General features: G+C 39.0%; 2 protein-coding genes across 3 annotated transcripts in view; one reads left to right on the forward strand and one right to left on the reverse strand.

The window, feature by feature from the left end:
- Positions 1-987: 987 nt before the first annotated feature.
- THOC7 (THO complex subunit 7) lies at positions 988-10,065 on the reverse strand. 2 transcript variants are annotated; one of them, XM_080382790.1, is made up of 8 exons: positions 9,890-10,054; positions 9,351-9,468; positions 8,336-8,463; positions 7,910-7,996; positions 6,420-6,477; positions 2,771-2,837; positions 2,589-2,658; positions 988-1,351 (listed from the first exon to the last, which is right to left on the reverse strand). In XM_080382790.1, exons 1-8 carry the CDS (start codon positions 9,906-9,908, stop codon positions 1,284-1,286), a joined length of 615 nt encoding a protein of 204 aa, XP_080238916.1. In that variant the 5' UTR covers positions 9,909-10,054; the 3' UTR covers positions 988-1,283. The 2 variants fall into 2 exon arrangements, with proteins under 2 accessions (XP_080238916.1, XP_080238917.1); XM_080382791.1 differs by lacking the exon at positions 7,910-7,996 and having other exon boundaries at positions 9,890-10,065.
- The window catches only part of ATXN7 (ataxin 7), a 93,593-nt gene continuing 76,743 nt past the window's right edge, over positions 10,001-26,850 (forward strand). Inside the window, exon 1 of the mRNA XM_080382781.1 lies at positions 10,001-10,136. The gene's annotated coding sequence lies outside the window, so the exon portion shown is untranslated. The remainder of the gene's footprint in view (positions 10,137-26,850) is intronic.

The following is a 26,850-nucleotide window of genomic DNA, read 5'->3' on the forward strand; positions in this document are numbered from 1 at the left end:
TGTACTGCTACTGAGAGTGGGAATTATATGCATCTAGACTACAGAAGTCCAAAATCACAATCCTGGAAATCCCCCTCAGCTGTCACCTAGTTTGAGGAGACTCTATTCTGTACATCATTATTTTATTTCAACCATGTATGCTTATGACTCAGTCTCAGCGAGATCCAAAACGCATTCCTTTACCCAAACCACTGGCAGGCTTGATCTAACAGGTGTTCTTAGAACACGGCTAACAGGTAGAGACATGATCTACTACTACCCCTTGTTCCTTCCTCCCTGCCTTACAAAACCTTAGAGCATACTCAGTTCTCTCGTTGGGAATGTTGAAACTTTTACTTCCTACCTCCCAACAGAGTGCTCAGACTGCAGGATAGATCCACCCTCCCTCTTAATAATAAAAGTATCAGAGATTCTTTATCATCACGATTGCTGCTCTACTGCTTTGGTTTGTCATCATGAGAAAGAAGGGTTCCGCTGTCTGTTTAAGGAACTATGATGTATTTCATAACAGTCAATTGACAGATAAAACCCAGAATCAGATTATAAATGGTATTAGGATTAGATTCCTGGTTCTGCAAGAACAAAGCTTTTAAATTGCAGTTTTAAAGATGTCATTTCAAAATGTGACTTTTGATGTGGTTGCACAGAATACATGGCATAGCAAGGCTCGGGGGACTGCGGTTCTTTGCATCACCTTAAGGAAACAAATAAAGCTAGTACAGTATAATTTTTTTTGTTTTACATCCCTTGACAAGCATTAGAAGTAATTTGTTTTATAAGAAACTAGCGCATTCTAGTCTAGTCAGAGTAAGTTCTAAAACAGCAGCTACTTTGAAAAATTAAGACCCTACTTAGTTCAGTTTTAGGTCCCACCTGGACTAGGGTATGGAACCTGGGACTTACGCAAAGATGCACTGCCCCCAGTTCTATGTCAGGTAAGAAAAGGAGCCCTTACTATTAGGCTCAATGCCTACTAAAAATAGGACACTCTTTGTAAAGACCGTTTATTGACAATGTTTTGCAGACACCTTAGTTCACAAGCACTGTGCAGAAGCTTCAACCTTTGTAAAACAAAATACATTTCCTGTCACAAATTACAAAGTTTGCGGATTAACACAAAGTGCCTGTCTGCACAGACCTGTAACTGATTTCTCCTGAAGCATAAGCAAAACAAGTATTTTTGTATAAAAATTTGTGGAAGCAGCTCCGTCTCTCTTACTGTCGGTTTCAACATGAAGACACTTGGATATTCTTCAAGAGTATAGTCAGTCTTCATATTACATCTACTGTTTGGTCTCTGTTTCCATCTGAGTTTCTTGAGATTCTTCAGCTTCTGAAAGTTTTTCGTCATCTAAAATTAAATATTACTATTAATCAAACATGCTCGGTTATTACAGACCATATTGCAGAGCTGTCCCCCACTTAATTATTTTATGTTGATTGCCTTAAATGTTTAATTGAGTATCTCGTCACACAAAATGCTATGTTTTAACCAAAAATAATCCTTCACTTTTTAAGGTTTTTATCTGTAACAGCTATTACAGGAAACATGGGGTAAAGCCTGTAATATCAATTCAAGCAAACAGAACCAGATTGCGTCAAAGTACATGCCTTCTCTTTGTCTATTAATGGTTTATTTATTTCAAACCAAAGCTCTGCCTTCCACTAAACTGTTAACTCCTTCACAAAGTCCTAGAAGCTGAAAGGTAATCTATACATTCATATGAAAATGTATTTTAGAGACTAATACTTAATCAAGTGTTAGTAACACAACAATAACCTTCTGCTAAAGTGCACCTAGGATTAACAGTTCATTCTGCTTAAGAAGATCTAGATGGCCTTAGAGAATGAAAATCTCCTCTTATAGTCATCTATGTATTTAATCAGGTCATGCTCAAAGGCTATACCAATTATTCAGTCTTCAGAAGACATGGCAAATATCCAGCAAATAATATTTTAAATAATATTATCCATATTAGAGCACAAAAAGCACTGATTTGAAAATACTATTTGTATGACAAAAGATGAGTATGTCTAAATTCTTGAATTTAGTTCTTGCATATGACAATTTTAGTCCCTGCTCTATTACAGACTCACTGTCTGAGTAGGCAAGTCATTTATCTTTCCTGTATTCCAATTTCTTTGTAGTAAAGCCCCAAATGATACCATGATGGCAACGATGTGTTCAAAACTACCGGAACAGGAATTACAGAAGTAAGTTTAGAAATATGCACAACAATACTTTTCTGTAAGAAATACTTTTGCTGTTAAAAAAAAACAACAAGAAGTACAAAACAACCTCAAATTGCTATTTGCCATCCTCATATTTAGATAAGTCTACAGATTTAAGATTAAGCCTACAGATTAATCTGACACTGGTCAGGAAAGGACATAGTGGCTAGCTTGTAGAAGAAAAAATTCTGAGCAGTCTCAGGCTCTGGACTAACACTGGGGGAAAAAAAAAAAGATGCTGCCGATGCAAGAGGGCAACAACCTCAACTGCCCATAGCTAGCCCACTGCTGGAAGCTGTGTTTCCTCTTGATCCACCGAAACCCAGCCCAGTTATGTATTACCTAATAACACTTACTCTCCAAGGTTTGCTGAAGTTCATGGATGGTGCTCAGGAGAACATGAAACTGCTTTCTTCTCAGCTCCAACTGGAATGATAAAATACGTATTTTAGGAAACTGAGAGCACATACAACTAAACAACCCATAGCAGATTCTCCACTAATTACGTTCCTCACAAATTACTGTATGAAAAACCTACCTTATCTTCAACATTTTCTTTAATGTGAGAAAGATGTTGCAGTTCTTTTCCCAAAGCTTCTAGCTGCCTAAAAAGAAATTGTCATAGTGTTTTTAAAAAGTTCTGTAAAATTCTTGCAAAATAGATTTGAACTAAGTAGAGGAAAAAGAACCATTAACTAAAGAGCACAGGTAAACTAAGAATAGCAAACGAAATGACAAAGCTAAAGCCACTTCACACAAATGTTAAACTATCATGTCATAAACTCATACTTCCAGGACTTTTACAGAAAACAAGGCCTCCAAGCTGGAATACAGCTGTGCATCGGGTGTTTGGACTGTAACAATTCAGTCCTGCCACAGATGTATTATTTATTTGAGCATACAATGACAGTTAAAGAAGTAGGTTACATTAAACACCCATGCCATTTTCATAGGCTTTGCTACTTCACAGATTTCTTTAAAATGTTTTTATTTATTCTACTCATGTCAACAGCATCAACATGGAGAACATACTTGATAAACCTACATACCCAACACACACACACAATTACTAGACACAACAGTTGGCCAAACACAGCCAAGTACCTTATCCCTGCCAATGGCCTGACCAGACAAGAGTACTAGATAACAGGTAGACTTTACAGCAGACATATGTAGAACAATCCACATTTTTGATGAAACTACATGATATAGCTTACACCTCAGCACACATCATTAACTCAGTGATCCATATACATACTCATTTCCTTCTCAAATCCCAGTTTTTATTTTGACTGATTGCCTCTGGCATTAAGAGATAAAGGAAACATTCAACACCTGTAATCATTATTATTCATATCCTTTTGAAATACATAATCTTTCAACACCTCTCTGGGATCTTCCTGCAAACACTTGCCTTCTATTGTCATTGGGACCCACCATGGACCACCGCAACCCTTTCTGAGGCAGGGCAAAGAGTAACAGGTACCATAATGTACACTAGCTTTCCAGTGAGGATGGAGCATCAACTTTTACACCCAAACCTCCAGTTTGGCCCTTCTACTTTTTTATCTAATGCCTACTGTAATTTATGCTCCGTGCAATGAGAATAATCTGTTTCTTTAAACGTGAAGTGGATTGAGGCTGATGATCCCTGATTAAATATCTGGCAGAGCCATATAATGGTCAGTAAGGAAATAAAACTTTTTTTTTTTTTTTTTCCTGAAGCACTTACAGCTGCTGCAACTAGTCTGGGCAGGGAACCACAAGGCCTCCAGTCCTAAGTAACTCACAATGGCTGGGAAAAAGGTCTGTTTTAGTGCTGCCTGAGGGTGTCGTCTTTTTTTGAGCCAATATGCTTCGTACCTTGAAGAGAATGCCTGAAAGAGGGTTGGGTGTGACATTATCCCTCCCTTTAACAGGAACAGGTTAACAGCTTACAGGCTCATACAGTGACTTTGCTACCATTTGGTTTCTAGTTTCTGAAACACTTCCATTTGGCCAAAACTTGGTTTACACTGTGCTGTCAGGTATAAGCAGGCCGTGAGAAGACGTGCAATTTTTTGCTAGTAACATCCACGCTGCATCTGGAATTTTACTACTTTTACTTTTCGCTCCAAAGAATCTTTGCCTAGCCTTCTCATTTTTGTATCTGCTTTTCTAAGATCCAGTGTCATTTCTCGGTCTCTTAACAGCTCTTCTGATACTGCACCTAATTATGCTGCAGACACTGCCATTTAGTAGTTCAGCTCCTGTCACTTCCTGAATTGGCTCCTGTGCATTACTTGTGATTAAGCCGGTAACAGCTGCTTCTTCTTTTGTGCTGTATGACTGTTGTTCCAAGAAACAGTCCCTTAAAAGCAGAGAGAAAGTATTTTTTTGAACTTTGTCCTATTGTGCCTTATAACCTACAAAAGCTATAAATGTAACTCTCACACTAAGCCATGACATTTCTCCTCACAAGAAGTTTTCTCAAGTGTTTTTAGTGATTAAGAGTTCCACAAAAAGCATGACATTGTTAGTGAGGCTCCCTTCCTCCGTTCTGATTAAAGGGTGGTCCTTCTTGGTTCATAGTACGATTTTCTGTATACTTTCCTCAAACTGGAGCGAAAGGAAGCCTTGTAATTAAAATACTGGATGAAAACTTAATCTAGTACCTATATTTAAAGTCTATTCACTCGGAGAGGTCAGTTAAAGCTAAAATACTATCTATGTACCAAGCTCCCTTTAAAAATGTTCCATTCTGCTACTGTGTCATATTTCCCCATCCTTAAAATGGGGGATCGTACTTGTTATAGTTCAAGTCTGTGTCTTTGACTACAGATATGGAGGACTAAGGACAAAAAGTGCATACACTGTAGCCATTCTCCCAGTGGATGAACATACTGGTATTTCAAACTGTAATATATCCTCCCAAACAGATTATAAAATTAAGTTTAAGAGAAGACAAAATGCCAAATTTACTAGCTGTAACTTACCATCATTTCTAGCTTTGCTTGAGAAACTTATGCTTGGATGTGTTAATCAAAATCAGAACAACCCTGCCAAACCTAAACAACCTGACATCCTCTAAAAAAAACCCATACTATCATTTAGCTGTTTCCATTCTTAATCAATTGACTTATCTGAAAAACTTCACTTTTGATAATTCTTTATTACGAAGCTCGGCTTGATAAGCAGCACATGCTGACTAATGAAGAAAGAAGCAGTCAAGCCTCAAGAGAATTGCCTGTAATAAAGTTGTGGTAATAAAATCAAGGCACAGCAAAACAACATACAAGAAAGAAATGTGTGAAATATTCTCAGTGGCTTATAGCTATAAAGTTGCTATTATTAGGATAATAATACAATAAAAAAAAATCTTTCTGTTGTTATGAAAGACTGTGGAATGTGAAAAGACAGCCTCCCTCTGCAATTTCAAGTGGGAACAGGATAGGCACAAACTGTGCTTAGATGAGACCAGTAACCCCATGCTATATTTTTAATCATGTTACGAACAAAAACCTCATAGATGCAGTAAGTCCTGGTATGTTTCTGTGGCTTGATAAAGTTTAAAACATTATCTCCCCACCACTTCCCAAAATGACCCAAAAGCACAGCCAGCGATCCAAATCCAACACCGACACAAGCAATACCGTAAGTTACACAGAAGGTGAGTTGGACAACAGGTAGGTCTAACCTGCGTGCCAGGGCAGGTTGTATTGTAATACACAACATGGTAATTTATAACCGGGCATGCAGGAACAACTACTACAAGGAAAACAAAGAAAACCTAACAGCTTTCTCCTGCTTTCTCTCATCCTACCTTACTTGCTTGTGTGCTACATATTCTGCATGACTACTGAATCCCTTGCTGGTGCATTTTACAGCACTTCCCCACTATCTCTCTTTTCTGACAACTCATCCCTGGTAAACTGACATTACATGTGCATTTACATCTGAGTTCACTTACCTTAACAATGGAAAAATTGCAAACACAAAACGATTAGCAATGCTTCTGAAGCCATACAGATGGAGATTAAGTAAAGAAATCTGATAAGGGCACAATTTTGAAATGAAACCAAAGACTGTCTTGTGTCAAAAGAAATTATATAAAACTGAGTAAAGGTCAATCTGAAACCAAGGGAATGTCAAATTTTGCGACTTCTAGATTACTGGATTATTATAATTTAATGCAGTCTCATACTTACTTCAGTGTTTCATGTCTGTCTGGATGATGCTGTATGACTTTGGCCAATGCATCATATTCTGAAAGGAATTTAAAAAGTTAGTCTAAATAGTTCTGAAAGTATCGAATCAAGAACCAAAAATCAAGTACCATAGAATGGTACAGATTCTTTCTCCTTCTTGAAAAAACTGTTTTAACATTATTCAAAGTTCTACATAACCCCTTACATATATCAAAATGTACCTCCACATAGACACATATAAAAATGTAAATATACCATAACATTTCAAAGTAGATTATTACATCAAAAGAGATTTTTGAATGAACTACAGATATGATTGTAGACCATTATCTGATCACTCAAACTTACCCAGTGCTAGTGATTTGTAAAGGATGAGGCCAGAAAACACGACCTTTAGAAAGCTCTGCATGGCTGCACACGGTCTTTTATGAGTGATTCATAAGCATTGGTTTTAGATACAATCTAATGTATATGTACAGATAATGGTGCTGTAAGATGTTACACATAACATTTTTAGTGAAAAACGTTGCATGAGAAAAAACAGGATTTTTTTTTAAACTGTATTACACATTAAGAACAGTATTATGGTTATATAGGCAAGTAACAGAGCCATTGCCTGATACTAAGATTGTACATACGCCAACTACCTCATTCACATGGAAAAAATCTGTGCTGCAGGCCAGACAGAACATACCAAAAAGCAAACACTTCAGACCTGTCTTTGTGGAGATGCAAGAACTCCACATTCCTACTGGTCAAGGTTCCTTCCATTTCCAGTTGAGTTTAAAATTACAAATTTGCTCAAACAGTTGTATTTCAAACCTTTCACTTGTTATACTTTAAAAATTTTCTTTTTGCATTTCATTTACCAAGAAAAAATGAATTCTTGCTTCTCAATTGCTAACCTTTTGACAAACCAGTATCACAGGGAAATGCTTTAAGTTTCAACTGAAATTATCAGCACATACTTTTAAAAGCAGGGAAAAAATACATCTCTCGTAACAGGTATTCAGAAAGGAGACGTACAGAGTTGTGGGATGTGTAACTGGCACCACTGCCTCTGTGTACGCCAAGGCATTTACCTTCCCTTAAAAGCTGAAGGCATATACTTCCATGATCTTCAGGGCTGGGTGTAAATCTTTTCAACCCTTGTCTTGCTGTTAATAATGTACTTCAGTTCTTCTCAAGGCACCTTGTGACAGAATACTTTGGGGGTTTTTCTTTGGCCTGAAAACGCCTCTCTGAACTACTGTTTCAGGTTTTCCCAATGTTGCATGTCATTGAGATCTACTGGTTCAATCTTGCCTGCCTCATCCATCAAAATCTTTTAGTAGTGGGTGTGGAGGCCACCAGACTAAATACAGTATTCATGATGCCAGTATATTCCGTTGCACTTTCAAAAAACTGGCATCTATTTTCCAATACAATATATTTTAAAAGATAACAAAATAATGAAATTGACCAGTGTAAATACACATGTTGCTCCTTACCCTGGCGATTTTTTCGAATCCTTTTTGCTTGCAGGATTTGTTTTTTGCATTCAGAAATCTTCTCATGTGCTGCAGCTATACTATTTTCTTAAAAAAAAAATTGAGTTGTATTGAAATCAAACAATACATGTGAAGAAGCCATTCTGTCAAATTATAAAAAGATAAAGAGCTGTTTGTGACATGGTGGCCTGCTAGCTCTGTCAGCTTCAAAACTACATATGCTTCAATACGTTTAAAAAGCTTTTATTTTTATGTACTTTATATATTGGTAAGATGCTTACAGAATTTTTATGTGTGCTATCTATTAAGAAAAAAAAACCCAAATCATTCATCATATGTATATATTATGTTCACTAGAACTAGCACGAGCTTGTTCATAAAAAAAGAAATTGCCAAACAGAAAACAGTAATATTTCTCATCTTTACCTATATCCTTATAGATTTTTTCATAATTTTCCATTTCTCTCAGGTTCATATCATACACCAGAAGGGTTTTTCCCATTGAAAATTCACACTGTGATAAAGTACTCAGCATTCGTTGGTACTGGCTGTAACTGAAAACAGACAAGATATTTATTCCTAAACAGCATAAAAATAAATATATATATAAATAAAGATACCCTCTACCTTTATGAAGCAAGAAAACAAAGCCTCATGTAGCACATGGAACAGTTAAGTAACAATTATGAAATGAAGTGTTTCAAAGATTCTATGTATAATTTTTTGAAAGCGCAGTTAGAAACATGGCATCTATTCATTCCACCATCATGTCCCTATAGGTATGAGTATTAAAGCAAAGGGCAAATTGATCCAGGGCTTATGAACTTCCTAGTCAGGGCTGGCTCTGTGACTTCTGAGATTAGCGTTTTAATACTGCAGTGTTATTATATATTATGTCCCCTGGGAATTTATATCCGGTACTAGTACAGACCCCACAGCACACCACCATGCTGTCCTTCATCCCTTTCTTTTTTAAAAAACACCAGGCTAAAGTAGTAAGAACCACACCAGCAGAAATACCAGCAGTATTACCCTTCCCTAACAGAATAAATGCAGAACTGCCAACTAAAATATTCAAGTCATGATCCTGTTATAATAGCGGGACTCCCTGATGGATCACGCAGCGGCAGAATGATCCTGAGGGCATTGGAGCGGCGCTGGCACGTTTCATGATACAGCCTGCAGCCTTCAGTGATTTCTGACCTGTCTCTCGTCCTCATCGCCTACCACCGTGCTCAGCATTTGTACTAGGAACACCACAGAACCACACTGAAAAGCTGATGTGTATATATATACATTTTACAACTGATCTCTTCCAAAGGGATCAAGTCCAGTTTTCCACTGAAATGCAAGCTAAAGAGTTTCAAGACTAAAAACAAAAAACAAACAAAAAAAACAACAACAAACCACCAACAACCAAACAAAACCAGAAAATAAATACCCTTCCTCTTGAGATCCGGAATTACACCACTTAATGAAACTCTTCACCAACAAATTGATCCGCCTGTCGTCACCAGCACCATCGCCATCGATCAGGAGTCGCTTGCGGATAACTTCATCTGAGGAAAAACTCCTGTTTAATGCCTCCCGCTACGGCAGCCGCATGCCGGGGCCGAGCGCGGGACTCCCGCAGGCCGCCAGGACCCGGTTCCCCAGGCTGAGGCGGGAGGCCCCGCCGCGGCGCAGGCGGGCCGCGGGCTGAGGGACCCTGGGCCCGGGGCGGGGGACGCCCCAGGCCCGGCCGTGCCCCGCCATGAAGGGCCCGGCAGCGGGGCTGTGGGGCCGCGGCCCGCCCGCGGGGTGAGAGGCCGGGGGTCGGCGCCGGGGGTCCGCGGAGACAGGCCCTGAGGCCGGGGCACGCTTCCCCGGCGGGCGGCCGGGGCCGTGAGGCGGGCCCGGCGCTGAGGGGAGCCGGGCCGGGCCGGGGTCCGGGCGCGGGGCGGGAGGGAGGAAGGAAGGAGGGAGGGAGGGAGGTCTCACCGTCGGTCACGGCCCCCATGGCGGCGAGTGCCGGAGCCGGCGGGGCGGCGGCAGCAGCGAGTGAGGTCAGCTTCCCACAATGCAGCCGGCGAGAGCGGCGGCCATGGAGGGGGAGGCGGCGGCGGCTGGGGCCTGAGCCGGCTGGCGGCGGACGCGCAGCCCGGCGGCGGCTGCGGCGGGGAGGGCCGGCGGGCGAGGCCTGCGCCCCGCGTGGAACCGGCCCCCTGGCGAGGGGCGGCCCCGCCAGGTGAGGGGCCGACGGGGGAGGGAAGCGGCGGTCCCCGCGCCGGCAGCCAGGCTCCACCTCCCCGCCCCCGCCACCGCGCCCCCGGCCCCGCCGCCCCCCGCCCGGGCCGCGCCGCCATGCCCCCGGCACATGCTCCCTCGCCCTCGACGCGCCGCGTTGGGGACGCCGCTGGGCCGGGGTGCGCCTCGGCCGCCCTCCCACCGCGCTCCTGCCTCGGGGCGTCCTCCCCGGGCCGCCACTGCCGTCGCCCTCGGCGGCCCCATCCTCCCCTGACAGGGTGGCCGCACGGCCTCGGCCCTGCAGTGATGGCGGCGTGTGCGGGGGAGCAGGTGGTCGGCCCCGCCACGGTGCCCGGCGCTGAGGCGATGGCAGCACGAGGGTGGTGGGACCCGCGGCGGTGGCTGGCCAGGCCCTGCGGCAGGGGGGTGCGGGAGTGCCGAGCGCTGGGTGCCGGAGCCCTGGCGCGGGTGCAGGGGATGTGCCCGTGGCACAGCGTGAGGGGTCGGGCTGGCCTCTCCGGGGCCAGGGTGCATCTCCCGCTCGATGCTGGGAAGGCAAGCAGCAGGGCCCGGTGTGTGCAAAAAGTCATTATTTTGATGTGTTTCCTGGCCAGTCTGGCTGTCACCAGCAGGTAGGAACAGAAGGTGTTTCCTCCTACCCTGAAGAACTAAGCTGGCACTGGAGAAGGAGGCTAGAGGTGGCTGGAGAAAGGAGATGTTAAGGTGTTACCCAGTGTTGACTTTTAGGCTCTTGGCCACTGGCCTTGACACTTGGGCAGTGCCAAAGCTGGCCCTGTTATTGTGGTATATATCATGCATGGTATGTGAGACACATGTCCAGAGCCTGACACCCTCCTATTCCCTCTTCGTTTTGGTTTGGACACTGAAGTAGGAATGGACTTGTTCTGCTCAGCACTTGGCGTTGACAATGTTAGGATGGTGGGGAAAACCAGGGTATGAACAAAACCAATGAAGGTGTGGTATAACCTGCGCTTTCCTGGTTTTAAAGCTGTGAGTGATTGGGAGGCACTTTTTGTTCTGGATAGCGGCATTTAACAGCTATTTATGGATTTGTGGAGTGTTTCAAGACAGTACTTTGTTTTCAGTAGGCAACTGGTCAGATTCTTTGGAAGGTGCTATTGGGAAAGCGTTACAGGAAGCGGTCATTAAAACCCTGCCTGAACTTTTGGAATAAAGACTTGCTAACATAGAAAACCTGAATAAGTGATTTCTGTTCTTGAAAGTTTTTGTATTATTATGTGATTTGTGAGTGACATAATTTTATGTGCAAACCTAACTCTCTATACAGTTATACAAAGTTTGGGCCAAAGAACAGGCCATGAATTCATGAGGTATATAAGCATTATTAAAAACGCTCGCTTTTATGAACTCTGAATTTGTTGCTATTGTTGGTTTGACAAAAACTTTTGTTTTTCCTAAGGCTTTGGTCACTATGATACAGTATTGATACTAGTATTTTGCCAAAGGGTGAGGAGAAGACCTAACTGAACTTCCCTACACAAATTTTGTACAGTGAGGTTTGTTGCTGCCTTTCCTTGTTTACGTAGTGGTTACATCTCAGAAGTCTTAAGCATCTTGAAGCATCCAGTCTTATCAAGACAAAATTTTTCTTGCCCTTCTCTGACCGCTTTCCATTTTGTGACTCTTTTCTGTTTCTACCAGAGAGAGAAGTTGATCTGAAGACTATTGTAGCTGAAAATCCAGTTATTTATTTACACAATTATTTATTTAATCATGTTAGAATATTTTTGTCGTTTAATCCAGTGTAATCTTTTCTCAATTTTTGTTCATCATTCCGGTGTTGGTCAGATAGTCTTATTAAACTCTACTCAATGACAAATAGATAGTCCTTGAGTAATTAATTTAGAATACAGCAGTCCACATGATTAGTTAATAATATTTAATGACTTTTGTGCTGTTCTTGTCTTCATGTGTGTTACTAATTACAAGATTCTTATAAAGTCTCTGTTCTGAGTCTTTGGCTCATAAGAACAATTTTGAGAACAAAGCCATTATTTTTCTTTTTAAGACAGGGCATCATCAATGTTCATTAACTTTTCTCTTTTAGAATGGGAAGTAGAACTTGGTAAATACATCATAAAGAATCTCACTAAGGCTACGTATTGATGTAATAGCCTGTTCTCTTTCCTGCTCTTGCCATTTTAAATATCCATGAGATGTTTTTGCCCAGGAAGCCATTTCCAGCTTGCTGGATTTCTATATGCACATGAGAATTTCCTGGGTTTGGAGTCATCTTTTGATTTGCTCCATTTCCTAGTAGAGCTCCTCATCTTGTAAGTACGAAACAACCCTTGTTTCGCATGTATGGAGTGTGTGTTGCACGGAGCTGTATACAAGCATGTTTTTTCCATTAACTTGGTGTCATGCGTGATGTAGATCTCTGGAGCAGGGTTGACCTACTCTTATTTGTTTTTCCTTCGTCAGTTCGTGTATTGTGTGCAGATTCTATCAAGCTATAGTCTTTTATATAATCCTTCAACTGACTGGCAGAAATACTGAGTAGCGTTGGACTTTCCTTAAGGCATCAGTATTGGAGATTCATGCAATAGGAAAAAATGTCTTGCACAGGGTATAGCACCTTACTCTGTGCCAGCTCTTTTCGAGTAAGTACCTGTGTGTGCAAACTTTCAACCAAGCTAAATGTGATGTTGTTTTCCCTCTTTCCTTAAATTCCTTTATGTGTGCCATATGGTAAGACCCTGAAGCAGCTTATACATAATAATTTGTTGCACACCTGTCCTTGTCAAAAGTGTTAAATGATCCTCTGTAATGTTTCCAGGTGACTCTGGATACAAGAAGTATAAGCTTGGTTAAGTTTAGTACTGCAAGATGTTACACGTGTGTGGAACTGGTTCAGATTTTTCATTACTGTCCTCTTTTTTGTTGAAGAAATGGCTTTTCAGTACACCTTTTCTTTTTTTTTTTTTTTTTAATTGAGAAAATATGTTAATGCTGAAGTTTTCTTTCCTGAAAAAAAAAAAAAGTATGAGAGTCAAACTTTAAAGTGACTTCATACCTTCTCCCCTTTTCTTTAACTGTGTATATATATTCTTTTTTCCAACTGCAGAAAAAGTTGAAGGGGAAGAAGCTTTTTATAGTATTCCAAGCTATAATGAGCTATGATTTTTAGAGCCAAGAAAACAGCTTTAACTATTGATGAGGTGGATTTAAAATATTTTCCCTAAGCCTCCCTAATAATTTATGAGGTGGTTTTAGATTCCAGGTTTTCTTAGTGTTGAATAACTTCTAAATCAAACTGTTGTGTGTCACTAAATCTTACAGAGATCTAAGTATAGTAGGTCAGAAACTACAAGGTATTTTTATCCAGTCCAACCTATATTCTTGTCAGAAAGCCATACCAAATTTATTTAGTGAGACCTATTTTATGTAAGCCTATGTTTAGCATTACTTTTTACTACCATCCTTTATTTCTTTGTTGATTGTATACTGTGATTTTCTGTAAGACTGATACCAAGCTAATCTTTTGGTGTCACCCTGTTTTCTTGTTTTAAATTATGTTAGCGGTATAGTTTCTTTGCAGTGTTCTGTAGCTTCAGCATTTACTGAAAACTAGCATCAGTCTTTCAAGAGCTTGTTACCTTGTTCTGCAAAAATCTTCAGACACTAGCTGTCTAGTTCTGCAGATGTTAAAATATTCACTTCTGTCAGATAAAACTGAAATTTTTCAATCCAGTGGTTGTGGTAAACAAGTAGTAGTGTTTTGGTTTTTGGGTTTGCTTTTTGGGGATTTTTTTCAGATACTAAGCAGTGTGGTTCTTAGCCTTGTAAAAAGCTTTCCTAACATGGACCCTTGTGTTTCTGCAGAGCTAGCACATTTTCATAGAATTACAACATAACGAGAGAAGGCAGAGTGAAAATACTTGTTGCAACTATAGTGACAATAACAATAATTTAAAAATGCAACATTTTGTTATCCAGATAGTAATCAATTTTGTTGTCTACTGCCTGTGTTACTGAGATTGATTAAATGTACTGTTAATATCATACTTTAGAAACCAGGCTTCTGTCAGATAATAGTTTAACCACAAGCTGTGGGCTACAGGATTGTTTTTATTTCTTTTTCACTTTGTAACTGAAAGAAGCATGTAAAATTCCAGAATTTTTTGTCAGAAGCACTTTGCAAAATACAAGTCCTAGAAATGTTTTGTTCATTAGAAAGATGTTACATGACTACTACTTTTGTCATGAAAGGAGACAAAAGCTTCTCTTAGTAATTCTTAAAAACCCAACAGTGCTGCACAGTCCTTTTTGCATAACTTTTTCCTAAAGTCTCTGTCTCTTGGTTAATCTAGGTTATACAGGTAGCATTCCGATACTGCTCTTTTTCAGCTATCTTCACAGGAATTATGTAACCGCTTTCTACATTTCATATCTGGATCCTACTGAATATTTATGAAGCTTGAAGATCAATTATTGTACATTTTAAGGTGATCTGTCACTATTTCATTAAAGCTTGTCAAACAAGCTAAAACTACATGATACTGGAAATTTAGGTACTCAGTGTAGAAAACAGCTTGCAAGGTCAGGGATGTGCCCAGCAAATGAAAGCATGTCTTGCATGTGTGTCAAAGGTGCTTTAATTGAGGCAGTGGAATAACCAAAAGTTAGAAGTGGTACACTGGATCCATGATACCTATTCCCAGTGGCTTGGTAGGTTCCTACTTTGCAAGGAAATCTAGATATTTTTACAGGTATGTTGTGAAACTCGATGTCATGAAACTGCTGCAAGATGGATTAGATGATTAGATTTTTCTTTTAATCAAGAAACCATTAACAACTGTAGACTTCAGCTGCCTGTGCGATGCCTTGGAGATTCTGTGTGTTGGAGTGCATTCTGTGATTTAAAATGGCTGTCAGGTAATTCTAGGGTGGCATTTAATGTATTTTGTAAGGAAGCAGCCATTTATTCTTTTGGAATTATTTTTGGCAGGTTAGTCAGTTATCTAGTACCCTCTTAGTTTATTGGCAGGATTTTTTCAGTGTGGCTTGCTATATTTTATTTTTTTTATAAAAAAGATCATATTTATATTTTTCCTTTCCTAATCCTTCAATTCATGGGTATGGTAACATTTACATTGTGCCCTGAAGATCGTAAGTGGCGTGCCAAGAGTTTTCAGGGGAAGAGGTGGATGTTGAATGAGGTTTTAGCACTAAGACGAGACTTTGTTGGCATTGGGCCAAATGGTAAATGTTTATATTTAACTGTGGCTTGAAACATTGGATGAACAATAGGTGAGTTGTGAATATGATATTTACTTGTGTCATGTTTAAATAAATAACTGTTAGTGCTACTGAGGAAATTTTGCACAAAGATTACAAGGGAAAACAGGCATTTCCTCCTTTGGAAAGCAGCTCTTGCCGGACTTTAGAGCCGTGTTTTCTGAATCACGTGGCCAGATGCTTTGACTTGGCTAAGAAAGCTGAATCAGAGCTATTGCGCAGCTTCTGAGTCAGCTTTTCAAAGTTTAATAAAAGTTGGTTGGTTAGTTTTGTTTTGTTTTATTTATTTTTTTTTGTAAGGAAGTCCAGGTCTGGAAAAGAAGACCTGGAAATTTTACAAGGCTTTGAGCTTGAGCGTATCATAGAGACATACTGAAAGAAATGCTCCTGTCTCAGAAGATGAAGAAAAAGAGTATCAGGTCTATACCGATAAACTTGTTTCTCATTTTAAATTGGGTTTATATGCTGCTTTGGATTATTTTATGGTATATTTTCTTTTAATAGAGTAACTCTGGGTAGTATTTAGGCACAGCTACAATTTACAGTTCCCATAAAACATGATACACTGAAGCATGTTCTCACCCTCTGATTTCTGAGTGAGGCACAAGCCTGAGCAGTGAAAAAAATAATAGGAGGCACGGTTGTATGTTTTGGTAACACGTGCTCAGTTTTAGGTTTTAGTATGTAAAATGTGGAATGAAAACACTGACTTGTTTTTCTGACCATCGTTATCCTACTGATAGTGACTGGAAGCAGGGTAAGACCCCAAAGAGAAGTTGTGGCCTCCTTAGGAAGAAGGCATGCCCTTCTCATTTTCTTGAGTGGGCCAAATGTATTTTCAGTTGCTGTCAGAGCAGACGGTTTGAATATATACTTCAAACCATGGTTAATGAGAAGATACCTGGTCTCTTCCAGCAGAGACTCTCAGATCCAGGAGAGGCAGATCCAGGCTACGGCACTTCCTTGCTGTTCTCAAGCTGGATGTACCAAAGGGAAGGCTGATCTAACAGAGTGCAGCTGGGTCACGTTTCCATGAAGTGGAGGGGGCCAAATGCTTTAGTATTTGCTGGTGTTTCATTAAAATTATACCAGCCAGAGCACCTTGAAGGAGATGATGAATCTGCACATTTTCTACACAGTAGCCAAAGTAGGAATGCTTAAATCCTGCCTATATCCAGGGCTAAGCACCTTTCCCTAGGGAGCATTTTGGATTCATGCTCTCTTGAAATTAGGATCATAAGCCTTTTCTTTCAAAAAGGGAGCAAAGGTCAATCTTTGCTTTCAAAACCCAGGAGGTGGCAATGGTTCTGGTTCCCTTTTCGTCATTAGCAGAGCTGTTATCCGCTACACTGTTCACCACATGTGTGGGAGACTTCAACCCAGCTATCCTCCTTCCTGAGGGGATTAATGCCCATAATTCTTTCCATCAGAGTGAGTTTTCTAATCACTAGGCTGTTGACTAGTATGAGGTAGTGTTGCTGTCAGAAAAATAGACAGAACACGGTGGTGTAGCCCAACACAGAAGATTTTAGATGACTGAGGACTAAGGAAATAATCCATAAAAGCAAACTAGTAGTTTCAGAAGTGCAAGAGAAGAACATGGAAGATAATTTTTGCATTGCAGATCAGATTATGTTCAAAGATGTATGAGTGCCTTCCTGGTGATTTCCAAATTTTATTTGCAAGCAGGGATAGAATTTGGACTTGAAAAGCATAGGCAAATAGAAAAAAAATCAAATTGTGGAATAAAATAATTTGCTTCATAAACTCTTTTGGTGAGTTGCAAAAGTTAAATAGAAAAATTAATGTCAAACATTGGGAAAAAGAGAAATTCTACACTAAATACATTATCTATGAAGTGTGTGTATATGCATATGTATTTATATATACATGTAGATTTTCAGTTGAGATACGAAAGTGCTTATATGTGTGCTCAAAACAATAAGCCCAAAATGTTACTTCTTTTAATAGTATTTACAAAACTCCCAAGGTAACTTTTCTTATAATAATGTTTTAGTAGAGGCTTGGCTTGGTATAAACAAGCATTTGGGTTTGCTTGTTGTTTTTTCTTTTGCAAAACCTTAGTGCAGAATGTTTGAAAACGACAAGGAGTTCTTTTTGGTCCTCTGCCTTTTGTCTTTGTTTTAATAAAAATCTAAATGTTGATTATACATGGAGAGAATTGAACTAATCAAAGAGGCAAGGCAGATAAATTGGATTTTATAACTTAAATTAATGAAGATTGACTTGTAAGAGAGGGGAGTAAAACAAAGCCATGCTAATGATGACTGCAAGCATGCACCTGTGATTTTGTGGTTCATTGTAAATATTTTCACTTCAGTTTCATTCCAGCCTTGCTTTGGCAGTTACAGTTTGGGGTTTTTTTTTTTTTCATTTTTTGAGACCTGCTTGTGGTTTGTGGGGTGTGTGTGTATATATATGTGTGTAAAGTTAGGATGGTGTTGAACAGTAAGATATTCTGAAGTAAAATTGTGTGCATGTATATTAACATAAATCACATGGTAATTTTTTTTTTTTTTTTTAAAGTCATGAATTTGAAATTTATTTTAAAAAGTACCTAAATTGCACTTGAGCTGCAACCACTTTGTCCAGATTGGAATAGGAGGGTATTTACAGGCAGGTTTTCTGGTAGAGCTTTTCTTTCCTGTTATGTTATGTGAAAGACTTGCACAAACAGGAGCAACTGACTGTAACTGTAGTTTGTCATCAAACAAATGGAAGGAAATAGCTCAAGAGCTGCTATTTTCAAATGTTTATGTTAATGAAGTCTGTCCTGGTCGTGCAAGCTCTTGAAAGGATTTTGAACTTTACTAGCCCTGTCAAATGTTGGTGTAGACTGGTAATATGACGATAATGCAGGTAACAATTTTCCTAATTACTAGGTTATTCTTATCGAACATTTATTTGTAATTGCCTCTTTATAGAGTCTGTTCCCCATCGTGTCTTTCTAGGACTGGCTTACTAAATTTGGCACAGTTACGACTCTAAGACAGCCATTTTGCAACCTACATTTTCTTTTCTTTCTGCTAGTAGCAGCAAGTATAAGTGCTATTCTGTTCTTTTTTTCTGGTGGTGATTCTTCTTGTTGCTCTTCTGTGGTGGTGGGTGCTAAGGGAATGTGTTGCTCCCCTGAAGAGGCCTCTTAAACTTATTCGGCAAGTATAGTTGTCTTTAACTAAGCAGTTGTTCTCTGTTAGCTTCTGTGCAGGTGGTGTCTTTTCAGCAGCTGCAATACTGCTATTGCTTGGGGAAAAAAAAGAAATGGGTAGCTCTAGCACAAGACAGCTTCTAGTAGGTATGAGTAGGGTACAGGACTGTTTGTTGTGGTTGAGAGATGTATTACAGTAATTCACATCAAAATGTGAATTTTGAAATGGAAAAATCTTATCTTAACTATGTGTCACTGTAGTTAAAGAAGAGTAATTTCTGCTAATCCAATTGTCAGCAGGGCCTAGGCTTCGCTAGGCTCCATTATACCTTTTAGTAAGAAAGGAGGAAAGAGTCACTGGAAGTTCTGTGGTCTCTTTTGCCAAAAATCAATAGACATCAAGTCAAAAATCTTCCCAGGCAAGTGTCTTCATCAAGAAGAATGTTGAGACTGTGATACCGTTGTCTGTTGTTATCAGAGTTTAAGAGTAAAATTTGCTTTAGAAATACAAATACTTCAAAAATAGAAAATGTAACTGTTGAGAGTTTATGCACATGAATATATATTGGAGGATATATAAAAGAAAAAACTTACTTTTATGTGGTCATATTTTGCAAAGATTTACTTTGATACTTTCAGATTAATTTTTGACTCTTTATTTTTCTTGCCATTTGGTGAGTATTTTTCTGTTCCTAGTTCTTGAGCAGCTCTTCTTTGTGCACCATCTCTGATATGAACAGGAAAGTGCAGATTTTTACTGCAGGGCATTGGGGCCAACCTCTTTTTTCTATTTGTACTCACACCATAATAGTGACATTTTATTATCTCAGGAACATGGCTTGAATTTTTAACGTGATAGCAATATCTCGTATACTTTTTTTTGGTTTATTTGTAATTACAAAACACTGTGTAGTGAAGGAGTGCCTACTGTGGCCATGCTGAACTTCCTAAACTTTCTTAGACAAAAAAAAATTGTACATTACTAAGGATCCCAAGTTTGTGAAAATCAGACTGCTTGGTCTGCTTTAGTTTTGAAATAAAGTATTAACAGCACGCATGCAGGACAACAGGGTCTGTATTGAATGAAATTAGGAAAGAGGAAGTGTGTAGATGTCAGTGCAATTGCTGAAAGATCTGAAAACCGTGATGTATAACCAAGTACCAAAACAATGCAATTCCTTAGCTTAGTAAGAAGGGACTGAGAGAGTGAGGAGGCAGTTCTATTGAAGAGCTTGCAAAGCTGCTTCCGGGCGGTGGGGGAGGCTCATGGCAAGTAGGGGAAAAAAACAGATCAAATTGCAGCAATGAAGATTCAGCATGGACAAACACAGTTCTCTAGTGGAAGTATTGAAAGGTTAGAATAATCACCTGTGGGGACAGCGGTGCTTCCATTGCCCAAGGTCTTTTAAGAACAGGTTGGATTACCTGTATTGTTCCCACCAGATAGTTCAGTTATCATGCCCTGGGGACAAGTGATGGACTGTCTGGCCTTCGGAGGTTCCTTCCATCTCTACTTTGGTTAACAGATCTCTAATTACACATTGCACAGATTTTAATAAGATCAGAGTACATAAGTGATACATGCTGAAACCTATTTTCCGTGTCTCTAACCTGTTTAGCAGTTCTATTTTAACTGGAATTTGTTAAATCTGTAAGAAAGGCTATGGTAGTTGTCAACAAAAGCTTATGTTTTTCAATGGGTTTGATTTTTGGTGGTGTGTTTCTTGCATGTTATTATCCCCCAGGACAATGCTATAGCGAGTACCTGTCATCCTCCTGTTTAAATACTCTTATTTGCTGTGATGTTGCATCCAGGCCAGTTACAGAATTGTTAATCTACTTGGAAAGACTTAAGAGGATTCATGGAGTGCCTTGTGGGAAAGTGTGGCCCAAGTATGGATCAGAATGAGCAATTGCTCCAGCTGGCTGCATGCATGCATGAGGCAGAAACTGCTGATTTCAATAGACTACAACTTGACATTTGGTTCATATGCAGGTAGCCATGTTCAACAGCAAGTTTTGTAATCCCACTTGATTTCGTTTTATCTGTGAATGTTATCCCCTTAGAAAAAAATAATTTCTTAGTGGGACAAGCAGTAAAAGGACGTGTACTGTCTGACCTGGAGGTTGTGTGTCTGTTGCAATGATAAACGTGAGAAGAAATCTTGTGTTTTGGTAATGCTTCATTACCAGTCATCTTGACCGTGAGCAGAAGAGTAAGGAAACTGGAGAACTGATTTCTTCACAAGACATTATTAGCCATAGCTAATAATAAAGCTATTTCAAAAGCTAAAGTTACACAGCTGTGGTTTCATATCTGTGCATGGTTTGCAGAGAAGGTAACAGCTACTGGGAATATGTTAAAATGCAAATTATTATATTCTCCGGGTAAATAATAACCAAAAAAAAATCCTTTTATTCAGTTAAGGAGTATCTGGTGGTTGATTAATGCTTGGTATTGAGTACCCTGTTAATAGCTGCATAAGTAGTAGTAAGAGAAAGATTTGATTTTTATAATAAACAGCTGTGAATTAATATAGTATATAAAGATGTGTCAAATTTACAGTGTGTAAGAAGCGGTGTTGGCTTGGGTGGGCTTTTGTAGACATTTAAGCCACTAGTATGTTTGAGTCAGTATGAATGTGTTTCTTAAAATGAAAATGTTAAGGTTTTTAAATTAAGTTTCATGCCACGAGAAAAACGTCTTTCATCTCATTAGTATCACTAATGTCATGAATGTTAAAGCTTTCTCAGCATTTTTACACAGGTAATTTTTGAAAGGTGACCATCTTCAGCTAATGACGAAATTTTGTATTCAATTTCTTAGCATAGCCTAGCATATTTCTTACAAAACAATATGAAACACAGGATTTACTTGAAAAGCGGTATAGTGACATATATTTATATAGTTTACATATATTTTCTCCACATGTACAACTGAACCATTTGTTACAAAATGCAATTGCAAGTTTTGGAGAAAAGCAGAGAGGCATCGGTCAAATGCTCATTAGTCAGAAGCCGTGCTAAGAAGAGAAACCAAAATAATTTCATTTTTTAAGCTAGTTGTAACTTTCTGGAGTGTGAGTTCTTGGTTTTTTTGAATGGGATTAACATTTCTCTCATTGCTCCAACGTTTTTCTCCTTGTTCCCAGTCCTGTGTTTCATGTGAGGCAGCGTGCTCTGACTCTAGGTGGCAGTCACTGGTAGGCAAAGGAAAAAGTCGTTCTGGGTTGTTTGGCTTGGACTCTGCAAGTCTCTGCACTTCTAGTTGGCTTCTCTAGCTGAAATTTTTATGGTGTTGGACAGCAATAAAAGTGTCACCTCAGCCTCTCTCCCTTCTGAACTGCAACAGAGATATTATGAAGAAAGGGGAAAAAAAGGCAAAAAATAAGAGAAACTGAGAAAATGTTGCAGCGAAACGTTCACAAAAGAAAGTTTAGTAATGCTGACAGTAGTGAAGAGGGTTTTTATATCAGCAAGACTCTTGTCCTAGATTAACAGAAATAAATTTGTTTATAGTGGAAGAAATACCAGTTTCCCCTCTAGATTCAGTGTCAAAGAGTAAAATAGATTGACCAAGGTGCAACCAGCGATAATAGGAGTGGAGGAATGTGTGATTGTAATCTCGTTTAATTGAATGAGGATTTCCTCACAGTCTCATGGGCATGTATTGTTGGAGAAATAGTTCTCTTTTTGCTTAAGACCGTGTGTCTTCCGCCACCCCGGTGTCGCCCCCCGTCGCCCCCCCCCCCCCCCCCCCCCCCGGTCCTTCCTTCACAGTGTCCATCCTCTCTTTTAATTTCCAAACTACTTCCCATGATTTTACAGGTCATTCCTTCGTATCTGTTAGCAGCGTGTCTTTTGACTCTCCACTCTGTTCCTTCTCTATCAAGTAGGATGGGCTTTTAAGCTTTTTCTCTCCCTTTCTTTATATAGGTGCTGTTTGCTTTCCTAACTGGTCACTACTGCACAGTTTGATGTAATATTTCAGTTAGAAAAGGCAGCAGCACTCAGGCAAATGAACAGCAATTTCTCAGCACTTACTGTGTAGCAATGATTGCACTTCTTAAGATGAGTACTGCTTGATAAGAAAGCTATTGTTATAATAAATACAGTTCAAAACCAGGAATTAATCTATGTATTTTATTGATCTCTGGTTTCAAACACAGTGCCAAATTACAGTCTTGTTTATGTATGTGCAAGTCCCAAGAAACTCTTTGGAAAGCACTGGAGCCATTCTGGATTTGCAGAGGTATACTTAAGATCAAGTTTTGGCCTTCAGTTTCAATAATAAGAAGATAATTTACTGTTACACTGCGTATTGTAATAACTACCAGCATTAGTAAAGGGACTGTGATCCTGTAAGCCCTTTGCAAATGTTCTGCAGGACATCTTTTGCACTAGGAAATAGTAACTGAAAATCAGATCTTGATTTTTGCTTAATACAATCCTAGCAACAAGCTTTTAATTTCTTAATGTACTAGTTTAAGTGTGGAAAACTAACAGTTTTTGAAAGGGTGGCTGCTTTAGTTGCAGAAGAATGAAAAAAGTAACCAAAGCTTTAATTAGATCTTTATTTTTACATATTTATAATGAAAAATACCATTGACATTTTATGCCAAGTTTTACAATTCATAGTCAAGTACATTTCCAGAGCCAGCTTGAGAAATGTGGACTGTCATTTGTGAGGGACAGTTTTCTGTGTGAAGTTCATGTGCAAGAAAGACAAGGTAGAGATAATTCTGGTATTATGTCAAGATTATATATTAGGATGACAGGTACCACAGGCCCTAATAGATTGCACGGTACAGAGATAATGAAGAGTGATGCTTTCTGTTCCCAGCCCTGCCTTGAGCCTGGTAGGTAACGGTGGGCAAATCACTCCTCCTTCCTCAATTTGTCTGGCTGTAAAAATGGTGATAACAATGTGAATTATTTTGTATTTCGTTTTGAGATCTAAAGGGAATACATAGAAACGGAGCGTTAGGAACATGATGGGAAATACAAGGTGGTAAAATAAGCATCTGTATTACAGACAGCTTTGTACTGGCAACTGATTATAAAATTATTGATTCTACTGTTCTTCCCTGTTGAGGATATTACTGTGTACTTGTTCACAGGGTTTTAGAAAAAAAATTTGCTATTTCTTATGCCAGCCTATCTTTCAGCTTCTCATTCAGAATTTATGATAAGGTTATTCTGCTTTTATTCTTGCTGATTACCATCCCCATGAGGGACAGTTAAAGCTGTAGTTAATGGAGGATAAGGGCAGCAAAGGTCTGTCTGTCTTTCTTTTCTCTATCTCCTCCCTTTCTATCTCTCTGTCTCTCTTTGGCCGTTGAAAATGTAGGTCATATTGCATCACCATAAAATGGAACAGTCAGAAAGGTGTTTGAAAAATGCTGACATCCTTAGCCTGGGGTGCATGCCAGTGTCCTTTGTTTACATTGAGAATAGTGTTGTACCTGTGTAGGAACCAGCATCTCTGTTAAGGTTAGTGGTATGGTACCTAAATTATGAGTCAGATTTTAAGATGACTTTCATCTGCCTGCAGTAATTTAAAATTAAACGGATAAAATGCAACCACTCACAATAATGATATACATGAGGAGCTAATTTGAAATCTAATCTGCAATAACTGTGATGTTGTAGTTTGAATAATATTACCTTTTAACAGAGAAGCTCAGTAATAAATTTTGTAAATCGTGTTAATCATGTACTCTGCATTGTTTTGATTAGCTGTGCCTTTCTGTCCTGAAGAGTATGTTTATATTATACATTTGTATATTCTTTTTTAGCATTACTGTTTTACTTCATGCACCCTTTTAAATAAGCCAATCAGGATTTTATTTATTTAAAAAACCAGAAAAACCTGATGTCCAATGGCTTATTGCTTGCTACCAGTCTTTTATTGTTTGTGTTTCTGATGTAATACAAGTTGTAATTGGTATGAAATATTCCTTGGCATAAAATGCAGAACATACCTTTTCTTCTCTACAGATGTATATAAATACCATTTTTAGAGAAATGTGTAAATATAATTTCAACTGTCCTTATTTATCTTACTTTGCTGCAGTAAGTTAACGTGGTTTAAGGACTGGACTTTCAAATGGTGGTATAAATCGCACTGCAAGTTGCAGGTGTTTTGAAATATAAGACAAGATACTCACTTATAGAATACCCGTCATTATTTCTGAAAGCAATTTTTTTAACGTTTCTGTTCTATGCTTTGTGTGGTTGTACTTAAGCAGTTGAAATGCAATATGCAAAGGCTTCTTATGACTTTGTTAATCTTATTGCTAAAGAAGACTTCAAAGTTAAAAGACATTGTTGGAAAACTAACATTAGCGATTACATGGTTTGTTGAGCAAAATGATGAATGCAAATCTTTTCCTGTTGCCATTAGATGAGGGGAAATGACTAGTCAAAGTTAAGACCCCTCAATTGCACTTTGCTGTGTGTATTTACTTTGCAGTTTTTATCAGTTTATTTGGGATTATCTGAAAGGTGGTTTTGCTTCTACATTGACTAAGAGATTAGTTATGTAGTAACTAACATATTAGTTATTTATGTTTGACCCTTCTCATTATCTATGAAGATACCTATGCATGTTTGAAATAATTTCAGGCTAACTTGTATCATTGTTATATTTTGCACCCAATAGTCTGTTGCAGTTGTGTTTGCACGAGTAATAGTAAATATTTAGGTAATGCTGAGAAATATTTTATGTTGGTATGCTTAGGAACTATATGAAATCTTGAGATGCTGCAGTTTTGTAGTTGGTATTTACAGAAGTTTGCTATCTAATCTCTATGTGAAGCTTGTAGCTTGTACTTACTTTTTAATCTGCGAAGACGCAAAGAATTGTGTCTCCTGAAGGGAATAGGAGGGCCAGTTATCTAATTCTAGAGCATACAGTTCTTATACCATCTTTGACCCCCTGAGATCCTCTAGCTGGGGGCTCCCGAGTCAGTCTCCAACACAAATGAGATTAACCTGAGAATGGCTCTGATTTACTCTTGAGCTACTACCTAGCCATTACAGCAGCACCCAGCCTTTGGCTGGCCAGCTTGTGTTCTTTCAACACACACCTCCTGCAACCATTTTTCCAAGGAGCAGAATAAGACCTCATTAGGTTATCCCCATAACTATAAGATGTCTAAGTGAAGCCCAGTATTGGGGTGATTGTACCTGGCATGTCCAAATCTTTGTTTATATAAATGTAGACATTGTATTTTGTCTTAAATCTGGGTATTTAGTAGCTAATAAAGGAGAAAGAATGTTCCAAGATTTAGGCACGTTCTTTGGTGTGTTCTTCTGACAGCTGAAAAGAAAAGGAGTTAAATGAGTTTGGATAGCTCAGACATTAGTTTTGATACTAATCAGTTTTAAAAGTTAGGGATTATTTATCACATACATGTACATTTTTAATACGTTGATTTGCAATTACAATTTTCATGTGAATATGCTTCCCCTTAAAGATAATACACATTAGTCATTGTAACTATGCCTTTATTAGGTACGTCTATGTAGAAACAATTTTGACTGGGATATAGCTTTTGCTCTGCCAGGCTGTGGTTTCCTGTCTTGTGTATGAGTAACTTCTCAAAGTATTACATAGCATTTGCAACTGTTTCTTTGACAGTCAGGCATCAAGAATGACATAAAGCTAAGTGTGCTTCGCTGGTTTGAAAATGCAGGCCTTTTTCAATTTTCTTGGATTGCTGTTTTGGCTATTTTTGTCATCTTTCCATCGTTGAACTAGCTCTGCCTTTTCCAGGGTGCCAAAGTGCTTGCCTTCTGGAGAGAGAGCTCCTCCCGGCTTACTCTCAATCACCCCATCTCTTCCTTGCATGACAGTTCTGGTTGTAATTGACCTGCTGTAAATTCTCAGCAAGAATCATTCCTGTTCTTTGCCACCCATTATCCAGAGAAAGAGTTCTCTTTAAAGGGTTGTTAAGCTGTCATTTTACTCTTTTGAAACTTACTTTCTTCACTTCCTTCAAACTCAACTCCAGATGTAATCCCTACAGCAAAATTCACAGGTGGTGACATAGTATGCTCTGTTCTCTCATCTATATGAGTAAAATTTTTGCTGATCCTTTGTTCACCTTCATTTGGTCCATTTTCTTGTACTTACCGCTTATTGCCCTTTTTCTAGATTTTTAAGTCTTTGGAGAAGTCTTCTGTTTTATGGGTAGTTTTTGTTTTCATTTTTGTATGAAACAATGCAACTTGCCTTTTGTGTAACAAATAATATTTA

Source organism: Falco punctatus (genome assembly GCF_963210335.1).
Source record: "Falco punctatus genome assembly, chromosome: 4".
NCBI classification, from domain to species: Eukaryota; Metazoa; Chordata; class Aves; order Falconiformes; family Falconidae; genus Falco; species Falco punctatus.

What these genes read in the sequence shown, in the direction of transcription:
- THOC7 (XM_080382790.1), bottom strand. An exon ending in AAAAATCTATAAGGATATAG is followed by an intron (nt 7,997 to 8,335) that starts GTAAAGATGAGA and finishes TTTTTTTTTAAG; the next exon opens with AAAATAGTATAGCTGCAGCA. An exon ending in ACTTCAGCAAACCTTGGAGA is followed by an intron (nt 1,352 to 2,588) that starts GTAAGTGTTATT and finishes ATTTAATTTTAG; the next exon opens with ATGACGAAAAACTTTCAGAA.